The 12,712-nt window shown below is 46.2% G+C and overlaps 1 protein-coding gene across 1 annotated transcript in view; it reads left to right on the top strand.

Annotated features, from left to right (window-relative positions):
* rtn4r (reticulon 4 receptor) overlaps positions 1-9,660 on the top strand; it is a 34,381-nt gene extending 24,721 nt beyond the window's left edge. Inside the window, exon 2 of the mRNA XM_040196281.2 lies at positions 7,602-9,660. Coding sequence (XP_040052215.1) covers positions 7,602-8,983 — 1,382 coding nt within the window. The 3' untranslated portion in view covers positions 8,984-9,660. The remainder of the gene's footprint in view (positions 1-7,601) is intronic.
* Positions 9,661-12,712: the final 3,052 nt, after the last annotated feature.

Genomic DNA, 12,712 nt, shown 5'->3' with positions numbered 1-12,712 from the left:
TTGTCTCGAGGAATTCTCCGGCACATTTGCGCCGCCTCCAGCAGCGTTTCTACCTGCATCATTCGCCGCCTTTTCACACTGATGACCAATCTGCCCGCTCTGAACGTGGTCGCACGTTTACCTGTGCGGAACCTTGAAAGGGACTTGTGCCTGCGACTGCTTCTCTCGAGGGTTTCTCCATGTTAAGCGGAGCGTAAACGCCGAGAACAAAGCAGCGTACGTGGTGGCAATTTAGAAATCCATTTTGGTTTCGCCTGCAGCTACATTTTCCTACATAGCAATTCTCCAAAACAACTGAGCTGATTACTCACAGATCGACTCCGGTTTAATCTAGACCGCTCAAAGACGAAATGCTCTTTTGATGTATTTATTACCCAATTTCAGCAACACTTCACCCGGACCTAGTTTCTCTTCGAAGGGCTCAAGGAGTGCCAGTCTAGGAGGGCCGCGGCCGAACACGGCAACTTTATACTAATAAAGCTGTCAGAAAGAAGTGGAGTGGATAATGCTTCACTCACAGGCCTGGAAAACAGAAGTGAACATTCTTTGAGAGCTCAACTCTGCCCAGAGGCAAAGACACGGAAGCGGCGTGACCTCTCGTCACGCCGTGTTCTCCGCTCGGACCACCTCGGCGATGGTTCCCACCCTTCACACTCCCCAAAATACGACGCTGCCCGGGGGTGCCGTCGCTGCCGTCTCCCTCTCCAGCTGACGGCAGTATCTGAAGCTGTGACCTCTTATTTATCCTTTTTTTAGATGAATCAGCTGTGATTCATTAGGCCTCCTTTGCTTTTGTAACCAGGATCCTCTCCGATTCAAATTGTTGACACGAGAGCCCGGTTTTGGGAGCAGTGAGTCGTGTTTTGATTTTCAAAACGTCTGATATTCAAAAAGCTCATTTCTTCTTCTCGGTCTGACTACCTGATGCACATCGTTTTGGAATCAACACAACTTATTAAATCTAGTTATTCGGATTACAGTGCCAATAAGAAAAAGGTGGTATTGCCACCATACATGGAAAAGAGAGTTAAAACCACTCACTGACTACAAGGCAACATTATATTTTTTGTTTGCGTTCCTATTTTGGGGAACTGTACTGACCAAATGCATCAAAATGTAACATCCATCACTAACAAATATTAAACAGCTTCTATAGACCCCGTCGGTGTGGAACAAACTACTGTATATAACTACTATAATGCAGCCAAAGTTAAAAATGACAGACTCACGAGACTCCGTTGCAGGATACAAAAACCACGAAGTGGGATTGAAGTGATGCGAGGGACAAAGTACTTTGAGTGGCACTAAATCATGAAACCAAAATAAGACGCTTCCTAATCACATTTGTGCTGACTACTACAGCCGACAACGGCTAAAAAGCAGCAAAGCGAAAAGCCACCGATCTTGAAAACAAACTCACTCGGGGCTTTTATTACCATCGGGGGGGGGGGGGGGCTTGAACCCCAGACGAAAAGGGGGAGGGGTCAGCAGGAGAAGAGGAAGAGCAAACACACATAGGATGGAGGGTGGACGGGTTCGATGACGTGGCTGCCCGATATTTTGCCGTTTCCTCCTTTTATTTCCCCATTTCCTCTCAGGATATATTTCTCTTAAGTACCTGAGGGTGAGACAAAAAAAGGCTGCTGCAAACACCTGAACTGAAGTCGGCCTGGAAGCTGAGCAACACCGAGGCACACAGGGAACGTACTGCTGCAGCTACTCTTCCCTCATTTATTTCCTATCCAGCCATCTGTAACTAAGACAAAGCCGTGTACAAAATGCTTGGCTGCACCACTGGCTGCTCGCTCGCCACGAAACCCCCAAAGTAGGGCATTCTTTTCCACCCCTCTGTGGCCCAAAGATTGCAGCTGGACACCCCCTCACTCTCATGCTCGGCAGAAGCCTGCATTATTTTCAGTTTACGAGACGCGAATATTGCAATTTGCACGGTTTCACGTGTGAAGAATGCCCGTGTCTGTGACATGTGGGGGCGGGAACAAAGCTGGATTCGAGCCATTTCTGCAAAACCTCACGGGCAGATTTGACTCCCGACGCCTTCTGTGGAACATTTCACAGTGAGATGAGGCAGGACTGCGGGCCACTTGATTCGCCGCCAACTACACAATGGACTTGTGAGGGATGTGCCATTTTGGCCCCCTAATCCAGTGGCGCTTCGCCACCACGCAACAACGAATCCTCTGTCGTGGCATTCAAGCAAACCTAACCCTATATCAGCTATATTTTATGGCAACAAAGGAGAGAAAGCGAGCTCATTTCAACAACTAAATTCATTGATGATTGTAGGATCGCTGCTCATTTATTCAGTCAGTGGTGTAGCTAGTATCGTCTTTTACGTAAAGGGTCATAATAAGTACTACACACGGTGTAAAAAGCAGGTTTAATAAGTTATTGGGTTTGAAAGCAGTGGACATTAACCTTCATTTAGTAGAACATTCCTGCTCGGGGATCAATGTGCACCAGCAGTTGTGGAATCAATTGTTTATGGAGCTTCTGCAGTCCACCACTGCAACATTTCATTGACACTTTATACTATAGGCAATACCGCAAAACCACTACAAGTGAAAAACAACAACATGCATCCTACGTAAAAGTAGGCTATCAAACACGGCTACGGCATGAAAAGATAAAATCACTCTTATGTAGGCAGAATATCAGAGTTGCCGATGAACCAATGTGCAAGATTTGATTTGACACATAAGGAATGTATCATATTCTATAAAGATGATATGGTTTGTATGTAAAGTATATATCTTACTACAACTATTGAGGCGGATTTAAAACGTGAATATTTGGCTCTGAAAGGTTGTGAAGCACCGATACGCAGTGGCATGAGAACCACAAGAACAGTGCTTTCACATTTATATCTTGTATGGTGCTTAAGTGGATGTATTTCATCAAGTTATTATATACTATTGTGGACAAGCAACAACAGTTTGTAAATGTTGAGCACAACACAGTCTTGACTGACATCCCGCTGAGTGACGATTTGAGCCGCTCGGAGGTCAGTGCATCGCTCAAGGGTCGATCGTAATTCGGTGTCGCTCGTTGAAATGGAGAACTCTTCCCCTCCACTTTCGCGCTCAATTGTTCGGCAGTCGGGGCTGAGATTTGATCCGACAGCCTCCTGATTGCAACCTTATTCTCTCCGTGTCAGGGTGTTACCGCCCCTCTGCATCTCTCTCAGACCAGTCGACTCTCTCCGGTACTGCGAGCCTTGGGGCGGACTCGGGAGGGGGGGGGGGGGGGGGGGGGGTGTAAACAAAGCACAGGGAAACGCCTATTAGGCCGCCCTACCGGTTGAAATTACACGAGAAATTGATCTAAATGTTCCAGTGGAGAAAACGTGATTTCAGGAAACAATGGGGCCTTAAAATGAAGAACATTGATTGGGGCACATTAGCCGGAAAAACTAAAAAAACAGCGTTCCGCGTGCTGCCACCCCTTTTTGCTTTTCTTTTTTCACCATCAGACAGCCCGAGTCCACCACTGCTTTGTGCACATACGCTCCAATGCTCGCATACAGATCTATGCAGAGCCTCTTTTTCCAAACGCACACAGCGGGCCGGCTCTGGCTTTCCTCCTGCCTGCAGACCTCCGGTTCCCTCAGTTATTCATGAGCCATCTGCTCGGGCGATCGCCGTGTCAGATGTGTGTCAAACAGGACCTCGTCTGTCCCCCCTCTTCATCTCCTGGTTGCGTCCTCGTCTTGCATGCCGAAGCCGCGACTGATGCGGCTGCATCGATGGTTAGCTAAGGGACTCCAGAGTGACTCTCTGGTCCACAATGTCATAAATAACCAGTTTGATCAGATGTTCGCATCTTTTTTTAAGATCGTAGCATGTGGTTCATTAATGTTGTAAAGGGAAAGCACAAGTCTGTATTTGGTCGCTCTTGTGTGTGTTTGTTTTACGGGTTTGCGTTCTTTTAGGAAGTGGCTTGAAGAGGACTCTTTTTTTCGATTATAAGAAAACATGCATTTTTACTTTACACCAGTTAAGATGACAAAAAGGTGCAATTAGAAAGTTAAAAATGGAACTGAGGTGTTCCTCTTTGTGTGTCGGGCCATGAAAAGGGCCACTGTGGCCCTCTGATCACAAGCGTCTTCCTTGTGAAGATGCCCTTCCAGCAAATCCCTCTGCAATGCGCCGAAGAAGACATTTTATTCCCTTCAGCGTAACTTTTTCACTCGGGCTATGCAGTAAAATATCTTCAAAGGAAACTTAAATGGAATATTCTCCTGGTCAAGCCACGACAGTGACTGTAGGCAGCCCACTCTCGCCTCTCAAAGGAAGTACTTCATCACAGTGTACGGGAGTGGAAAGAGAGAGCACGGATTTCGGAATGTACTCCACAAAGTTACATTTAGGTAATATGGAAGTTTAAAAATGTAAATGATTGGTGAATAACTTGGGAGTCATAAATTTGCTTAGTGAATAGTTATTGTTCATCAATGCTCGACAAATAGTTTTGGGCGATGTTTAAAATGGTTGACGTTGTTTTTGTCTTGAAAAATAGCAGTGAACACCAGACGGGAGAGCAGAAGGAAGCCAAATAGTGGACGCGCTTTAAAGGGAAATGAATAACAAAAAAAAACACAGGCACAAACATTAAGGTAATAAACAAACAGTAGTGGAGTGGAGCCTCATTCACACACACCACAAATATATAAACTCCACAGTTTGAAAATAAAAACACTGATAAAAATAATGAGGAATATACTCAAAGTATTTGTGTTGACTGCTAATAGGAACTTTTTGTTTGTGAGTTTCCAAGTCTGCACTGTATCTTATTGCCCTTCATTATTCTCAGTTTGCATATTATAGATATGCTGTATTTGGCCGTGCTAAAATTGGGCCTCGTACAACTGTCAGTTTCACCACGTTTCTTCCTTTGAACACGATATAAAAACGATTCATGCACGCATGGATGGATCCACGCTAGTTACATGACCTTAGCGGGAGGATCATGGATATAATAAATGCAGCCCCGCCTCTGAGCAACACCGTAATGTAGGATTTCAGAAGGGGGGGGGGGGCTCTGGAGAAGTGCTGTGATTCATCTCTGACACAGACATCGCTTCCACTCTGGGCCGAAGGGATGAGACTGCCATGTTTGCCGTCCTTGCCCGATCCGAAAGCCCTTCAAAGTAAAGCCGCCGTGATGAATGGGAGAGGCCCTCCGCATGTGACGTCCCCGCGTGCCCTGCGTGTCTGTTGCAGCTCGCCGCGCCCGGGGAAGGCTTTGAATGCGTGACGTGTTTTCACAATAAGACTAAAAAAAAAAAAAAAAAAAAAAGGAGCGCTCGGTTCTGCGTGGAACTTTAAAATATTCCAGCATCGCATGCAAATGAGCGAGTAGCGATGCACTCATACAGTGAGTAAACAAAGCCGCATGTGCCCACTCACACCGCCGCTGCGTTCTGTTCTGCTGCTGAACGTAGTCTCCTATAGCAGGCTTCATGTCAGGTCTCGGCCAATATCTCCCCCCCGAGAAATGGTGATAGACCAAAATCAGCCCAGAGTGTCCTCGGCCGCATCACAGGGTTTGTGGAGAATTTGTGTTTTTTTTTACGACAAACACTTCAATTACTCCAGCATGGGAGCTTTGTCACTGCAGATCACTGGCTGCCGGCCCTCCTGCCATACATTGTCAGGCTTCTATTTTAAATATAGAAGTGTTGGTCCAGGGGGAGGGGGAGGGCGTGATTTGATGTGCTTTATTCAAAGCTGAAGGGGCCACAGTGTCTGTTGGAAGGAAGCTAAGAGGCTTGTCTGCTCTCAAACAGATTGATGATTGCTACTGTACAATAATATAGTTCTCAGAAGAGAGGCCGGGCAGCGTCTGAAAGAGGGAGGCAGATCCCGAAGCCGTGTTCTGACACGGCAGATAGGGGAAGATTAAGGGTCGAAACCAAAGCTGGAAGGAGACGATAAGGAATGGATTTTTTTTTTTTTGGGCCACCGCAACCTTGCCGCTGTATGTTAAGATATTTAAGTTTGTGTCAACAAACGGCTTAACATGAGTCACTTGCTGTGTAATCTTCGCAGCGTTTTAGATCTGGGGTAGAGACAAGAAGGCGGTGACGCCGATATAAAGGTGGGAGAGCGACATTGTTGTCAAGAGTGAGAGGTGTGCACCGCGAAGTCATGCATGAGTTTATTGGAAAACATAAAAAAAAAAGTGATGTATTAGACTGACTTCAACGCAATCAACATGATGCGTCAGAGAAGACGCCGTTGGTGAGGGAAATATAATTGGGACGGAGTTGATGACGCCGTGGGGCTCGCGCTGTCACTCAACACATGATGCCAAACATATTATGCCGAGAGCTGCGGAAACCAAGGCTTTGACGTGCGACGCGTGGGTGGAAATAGCCTGTTAATGAATAGACGGGGAAGGAGGGGGCGGAGGGGGGCGGGTGAAGACAGCAGAGGAGATACACCAAGCGTGCTGTGCGATAAAATATGGCTATTGTTAAGCAGTGCTGGGGGGGGGGGGGGGGGGGGGGGAGTGCTGCGATGCAGAAAGAGTGGAAAGTCTTGACAGCTTTCCGGTGGCAGTCTTGACGGCTGAGCTGGGAGATCGCAAGGAAAGTGCAGCAGAGGGCTGCTGTCAGGCTGCTCCAGAGCTCCGTTTAACAAGGTCCAGAGATGAGCTGCACCACAACACATTGCGGGGGAATGAGAAGAGGGCGAGAGGCGGCGGGCCAGGGGAGGGCTGAGTGAGGCTCATGCATTTTCCAGAGCCTCGCTACCTGTCAAACCTGCATGCCCGGGATTCCTCACGTGTGCATTGGGAGCAGAGATTAGAAATCCCCCCCACCCCAGTAAGGACAGCAGCTGAAGTGGATTGAAGGAGAAGCTCCTGGAGAAGCCCGTGATACTCTGACACCATCATCTCTCCGTGAGCACCAACATATGCGCTCCCTTTTTACCTTAATTGCACTTACAGTGACAGTGTAACGTCAGCAGGGATCTTTCGCATGTGATAAAACAGCCCGTTTCCCTTGTCCCGCCCCTGGGCCCGGGAGCTGATCCGCGGCAGAGGACGAGCAGAAATAATTAATGCGAGCAAATGCGGAATACGCCTTATTTTAAAACATGGATGCCTTCGGGCCAAACACATCCGAGGATCTTTACAAGCTGTGCCCAGAGTTCTAACCGCACCTCATCTCATCTTCCCGCTGCGCTCGGAAACAATGCTACAGGCTACGCAGTGGAAAGTCTGGTGGGGCCGCCGCTGCCCTCCTCCCACCTCGCCCCCAGGCTTCAAGCATGAAAGCTTATCTCCTTGCGTCAGGCTAAATGTCAACTTCAGGGACGCTGAAACACCATCCGTCGTTACGTCCGCCCTATTAGAGCAAGCTAATTCCACATAAAAGCCACCCACCCCATTTGAAATGAGTCAGCCTTCACAGATCTCTCTTTAGCTGTTTAGTTCCTCACGTCAGGAGAGGAGGCAGGGAGGAGATGTGTCCCCTGACCCAAATAACACTGCCGTGGAAAAAGAGAAAAGTCACTGTGACAGTATGTCGAGGATTATTGTCTAACCCGTTGACCCGTGTTTTTCTGTCTCTGCAGGGGGGCGACTCCTCTTTCTGGTGATGTGGCTGAACCTCGTGCCTCAAACCGCCGGCTGCCCCGCCAAGTGCGTGTGCTACAGCGAGCCCCGGCCCACTGTGGCCTGCCAGCAGCACGGCCTGTTTTCCATCCCTACCGAGATCCCCGTGCGCAGCCAGCGGATATTCCTCCAGAGCAACAAGCTGACGGTGGTGAGGTCCACCAGCTTCAGCTCGTGCCACAACCTTACAGTTCTCTGGCTCTACTCCAACAACATCAGCTACATCGAGGCCGGAGCCTTTTACGGCTTGGAAAGGCTGGAGGAACTGGACATTGGCGACAACGGCAACCTCCGCACCATCAGCCCCACGGCCTTCCGAGGCCTAACTAAGCTGCACACCCTCCACCTGCACAGGTGTGGTCTGTCAGAGCTCCCCGTCGGGGTTTTTCGAGGAATGTTTTCCCTACAGTACCTTTACCTGCAGGACAATAACATTCTCAGCCTGCACGACGACACCTTTCTGGATCTTGCAAACCTCACCTATCTCTATCTGCACAACAACAAGATCAAGATAGTAACAGACAACATGTTACGAGGGTTAATCAATCTGGATCGGCTGCTGCTACACCAGAACCGGGTTATCTATGTCCAACCTAAAGCTTTCAGTGATCTGGGTAAGCTGAAGTCCCTGTTCTTGTTCTTCAACAATCTCACCGTCTTGACAGGAGAGACCATGGACGCCCTGGTGTCTCTCCAGTATTTGCGTTTAAACGGGAACCAGTGGATCTGCGACTGCCGCGCGAGGACCTTGTGGGACTGGTTCAAGCGTTTCAAAGGCTCCAGCTCTGAGTTGGAGTGCAATGTTCCCGAGCTCCTGACGGGGAAGGACCTGAAACGACTGAAAAGTGAGGACTTGGAGGGGTGTGTGGAAACTCCTCAAGTCCAGACCAATCTCTTCAGCTCCAAGGGGCAGGGCGGGAAGTTCTCTTCCACTGAGAATCCTCTCGGAGACACCATTCCCAGGTGTTGCCTCGGAGATAACGACAAGTCCTCCATCCTGTCCGGCAAGAGCCGACAAATCACCAACAACCCGCTTAAGGAAAAGGAGAACATGTCTAAGACTAAATATAAGGAGCCGGAACGAACAAAAAATGAGACCCAGAATAAGCAGAATGACGGACCTCTGGGAACCTTGTCCAACACCCTGGACAAAACCCTGGAAAATCTAAACCCTGACCTCATAGACAGTCTGGAGACATCAACAGCATCGAACAAGAAGAAAAAGAAGTGCTCCAAAAAGCCCAAATCAGATGCCCACTGCATCAAAGGCCGGGGTTCCACTTTGCAAGCGCTGCACTCTCTCTTCATTCCCATGATCTGGATATCTCTAGCCATGTCTTAGGATTCTTAACCTCACTTTGAACACAGAAATCAAGATTGTTGATGCTCGTGACAATGACAGGAGGAGATGCGGTGACAGACAGTGACTGAAAAGCGAGGCGAGGACAAACAATGATAACCAAGACGTTAAAGTATACATTTGACAAAATGGATGCCTTTACAGAACACTACAGATCTAATGTATATAACGAATCGGTGCCCTAAAATATTTGTTCTCTATGTACTTAACTGTACCGTGTCAAAGCCACACTGCGGAGTCTCCTCCCTTTTTTCCTCTCGAAAGCTTTTACTGCTTAGACAGACCCCCGAAAGTAAAAAAAGAAAGAAAAAAAGAAAAACAAGACAAAAACAAGAAAACAAATACATGAAATCGGTGATCAGAGGGAACACAAAGAATGTTGGGTCGGTTTAATGAAGATAAACGATCTCCTCCCATTATTTATTCAAAGTGATGCATTTGTTATGGGTAATGTTATGTTTTTTATGTTCATAAAAGCAAATGTTTTGCCTCCCCCACATTTTAGTTATATTTTCATGACAGAAAGGGTTTATGGATAGCATTTACCAAAAGAATGCTGTTGATTTGTTCATGGAGATTGCATTGAAACCATAGATATGCATTTTATTTTACTTGTACAAGTATGAATATATTATGAATAAAAGTTCTTATTTCGTAGATATTTTTGTGTGGTATTTCCCGCTACAACACAGCACATGGAGTCCGGCTCCAGGACATGCTGCTTTCGTCTTTGATGGTATTCCAAGTTTAGGTTGGACAAGAAAAAACGTATTTAAGCAAGTGGGTTGGAAATTCAAAAAGAAATAATCAATAGATCAACTCTCTGCATTAAAAAGGTTACTGGACTGAATACTTGGCAATAAGAGTAGCACATATTTGTTCTCACCAACCACATTGAGGGCTGATTAACATTCCTCTTTCCAAACTGTTGGGCTCTACTGCGGTGAGTTCTGGCCTCAGCCCAAACCTCAGCAGCTCAGATTTAGTTTTTTTCTCCTCTGCCTTTTAAGGATGTTGGGACGGCAGCGCTCGACTTCTGCTTAAGATCATCTCTAACTGATCAACACATAGCTTTATCATATTGGTTAAGAAAACATATTAAAATGAAATTGCATCCGATGTCTAGTTGCAACCTCTATTTGTGCGACAATCTCCCAAACACTGTCAATTTCTGCCAATTACGAACATCTACAAGTCTTGAGTGACTGCTGCATGTGCAGTATGATGATGTTGAATGAAAAGCTGTAGGCGCCTTAGCACATTTCTGCAAATGATTGCACCCACTTTTGTATATTACAAACAATGCCACATTTCGTCTTATTTCAAGTGAATTATTTAGCAGTGTGTGAAAGTTCTGTGGGAATGTTCAAAAAGTGACTGCACACATCACATCCTCAAGGTTGCGAGCGGAAGAGACCCCCAAGGGATCGTACTAAGCACTGTCTTTCATGATGTGAAAAATACAATATAAAAAACTTTGAAATTACAATTTTTCACACAGTTCTTTTAGCGGCTAGCTTCCTGTGGTGTATAAATACCCAGGAATCTAATATTCTATACCGAATTATGTCGAGATCTTGGTGACGGCTGTTGAAGAGACATGATTGGAAGGTATAGCGCCAACCCCCCCCCAAATCCTCCAAGCTTTCAATCGTCGTCACTGAACCCCGGGGAGTGGGTGGACCGAAGGGCACCTGAGAAGAGATTGATCCGGAGTAGAAATCAACAGGGAAAATCAACAAGGCCCCTCCAACAGACTGCCAGTACCCTCCGCTGGCATGCAGTCTGAGAGGACGCAAGTAATTGTATCCGACGCGGTCAGACATCTCCTGTATATCTGCCCCGGCAACCGTCAGAGAAAGCTCTCCCTACCTGAGACTCATTTATATGTTAAACAGTTCAAATGACTACCTCTGTATTCCAACTGCACCTCTGCTTTGGAATTACAACCAGTCTTGGGATGTTGTTCGCTGAATGGAGACGTATATTCCCAAATATACTGAGAAATACTGTAAATTATGAAAAATTATCTTTTCATATTTAACATGGATTCAAAATACAAATAAAAAGTTCATTACCTCAAGGCAGTTTTTTTCTTTTTTATCCAGTTAGCTCTGTTTTCCAAATCAAAAATAAATAAATTGGGGGCATCTTTAGCACATTACTGAAAATGTCACTTAAAAGGAAGGTTGAATAACTTCTGCTGGCATTTTTATTCTTCTGTCAGCTATAGAGGCTATCACCATTCACTCTACCATTCAGTAAACCCTTCGGTTTGTATCAAACTCCCTGTTGATGCAAACACAGAGACGTATCTGCTGCACTGGAAGGAATCACCGCTGCGTTCAATTTTATAGTCCTTGTCTTGGATTGTTACTTAAAAGGGGCTTTTCTGACTTCAAGAGAAAGCTTTTTAATTGAATGAGCTTGATAACCAGAATAATTTTCAACCTGGCAAACACAACGCCTGCAGATTCGAGACTTTGAAAAAGAGACTCACGCTGAGAGGAAGCGAGACTTCCTCCTGGCTCCGTAACATTCGCAACGTTTGGCAAGATGCAAGGATCCGCCTCCACGACGACATCCCATCTTGCTCACACATAGGGGAGGGGGTTTCTCTCTCTGCATTCACCTATCCATCGTTCAAAATCATCTCCCTCTCAACTGACCTTTTACTATCACATTTTATGCCGTAAACAGATTTTTTTTATAACCAAATTTGAGCTTTAAATATTCGACAAACACCACCCACCCCAATGAGTAACTCATTGGTAACCGTTAAAAATACACATTTCTTCTTGGTTCTTCTTGATCCGCTGAGAACAACATCTCTACGGCCAATATCTCCAAACACAGGCAACTTAAATCGAATCAATCTGGATTCATGTACAAGAGGAATGTACTTTAAGTTCTCATTTCTGGACCGCCAAACTTCTTCAAAGTGTCTCGCTTCCACACACGCGATAACAAACACCAACACATCTGGGTCATTCCTTTTTTTTTTTATTCCCTAGCTTCCCCAGCCTGGGGAGACCTTAGCAACCCACCGCCCCTGTTCTCTTTTTTTCGAACCCCCAAAGTGACAGCGAGGCCGCCGCTCCTTTTAACAGGGCCTGAAGACAGGATGACCTCAGCCTGCGGGCGCCTGCTGGACCGCTCGCACCAGACAGTGCCACAACTGCCCCCCCCCCCATCGACCCCCGTCTCAGTTTTACCCTCCTTTTGCGCTGATGAAGGGGAAATCAAGCTAATTGGGAAGTCCATCTGCAGTGCGGGTCCAGATGCAACATGGCCGAGCATCTGGGAATGGAAATAACTTCCTGCACCAGAAGCTCTGGTAGGAAATAATCAGCACGGGAAAATGTTAAGCTGTTGTTTGTGCTCTGCAGCAGACATCCATGTCAATCATGCTTAAAACAATCACAAACTTCTTCTCAAAAGCGTTGGTTAAATCTTAATATTTCATCATAACGCTTTGAATGATTACTTATAAAAAGTATTTTTTTCAAAATGGATGTCAGAAACAAATAAGTCAACTTGTTCAAAGTAGTTATGGAAGTGGAATTCTATGACAAATAAATCCGCAGTGACTCCTGGTTTCACGCGGCACACAAGTCAGCATTTATAATTAATTAATTAAACAGTCGGGTAGGAGTTTTTTGGATGAATGTTTTGCACCATTTAATAATTTTTCAACTAGCAATCTGGAAA

The sequence above is a fragment of the Gasterosteus aculeatus genome, chromosome 13 (genome assembly GCF_964276395.1).
Source record: "Gasterosteus aculeatus chromosome 13, fGasAcu3.hap1.1, whole genome shotgun sequence".
In the NCBI taxonomy this organism is placed as follows: Eukaryota; Metazoa; Chordata; class Actinopteri; order Perciformes; family Gasterosteidae; genus Gasterosteus; species Gasterosteus aculeatus.
The sequence above is the reverse complement of the archived record's forward strand: the minus strand, read 5'-3'. Positions and strand labels throughout refer to the sequence as shown.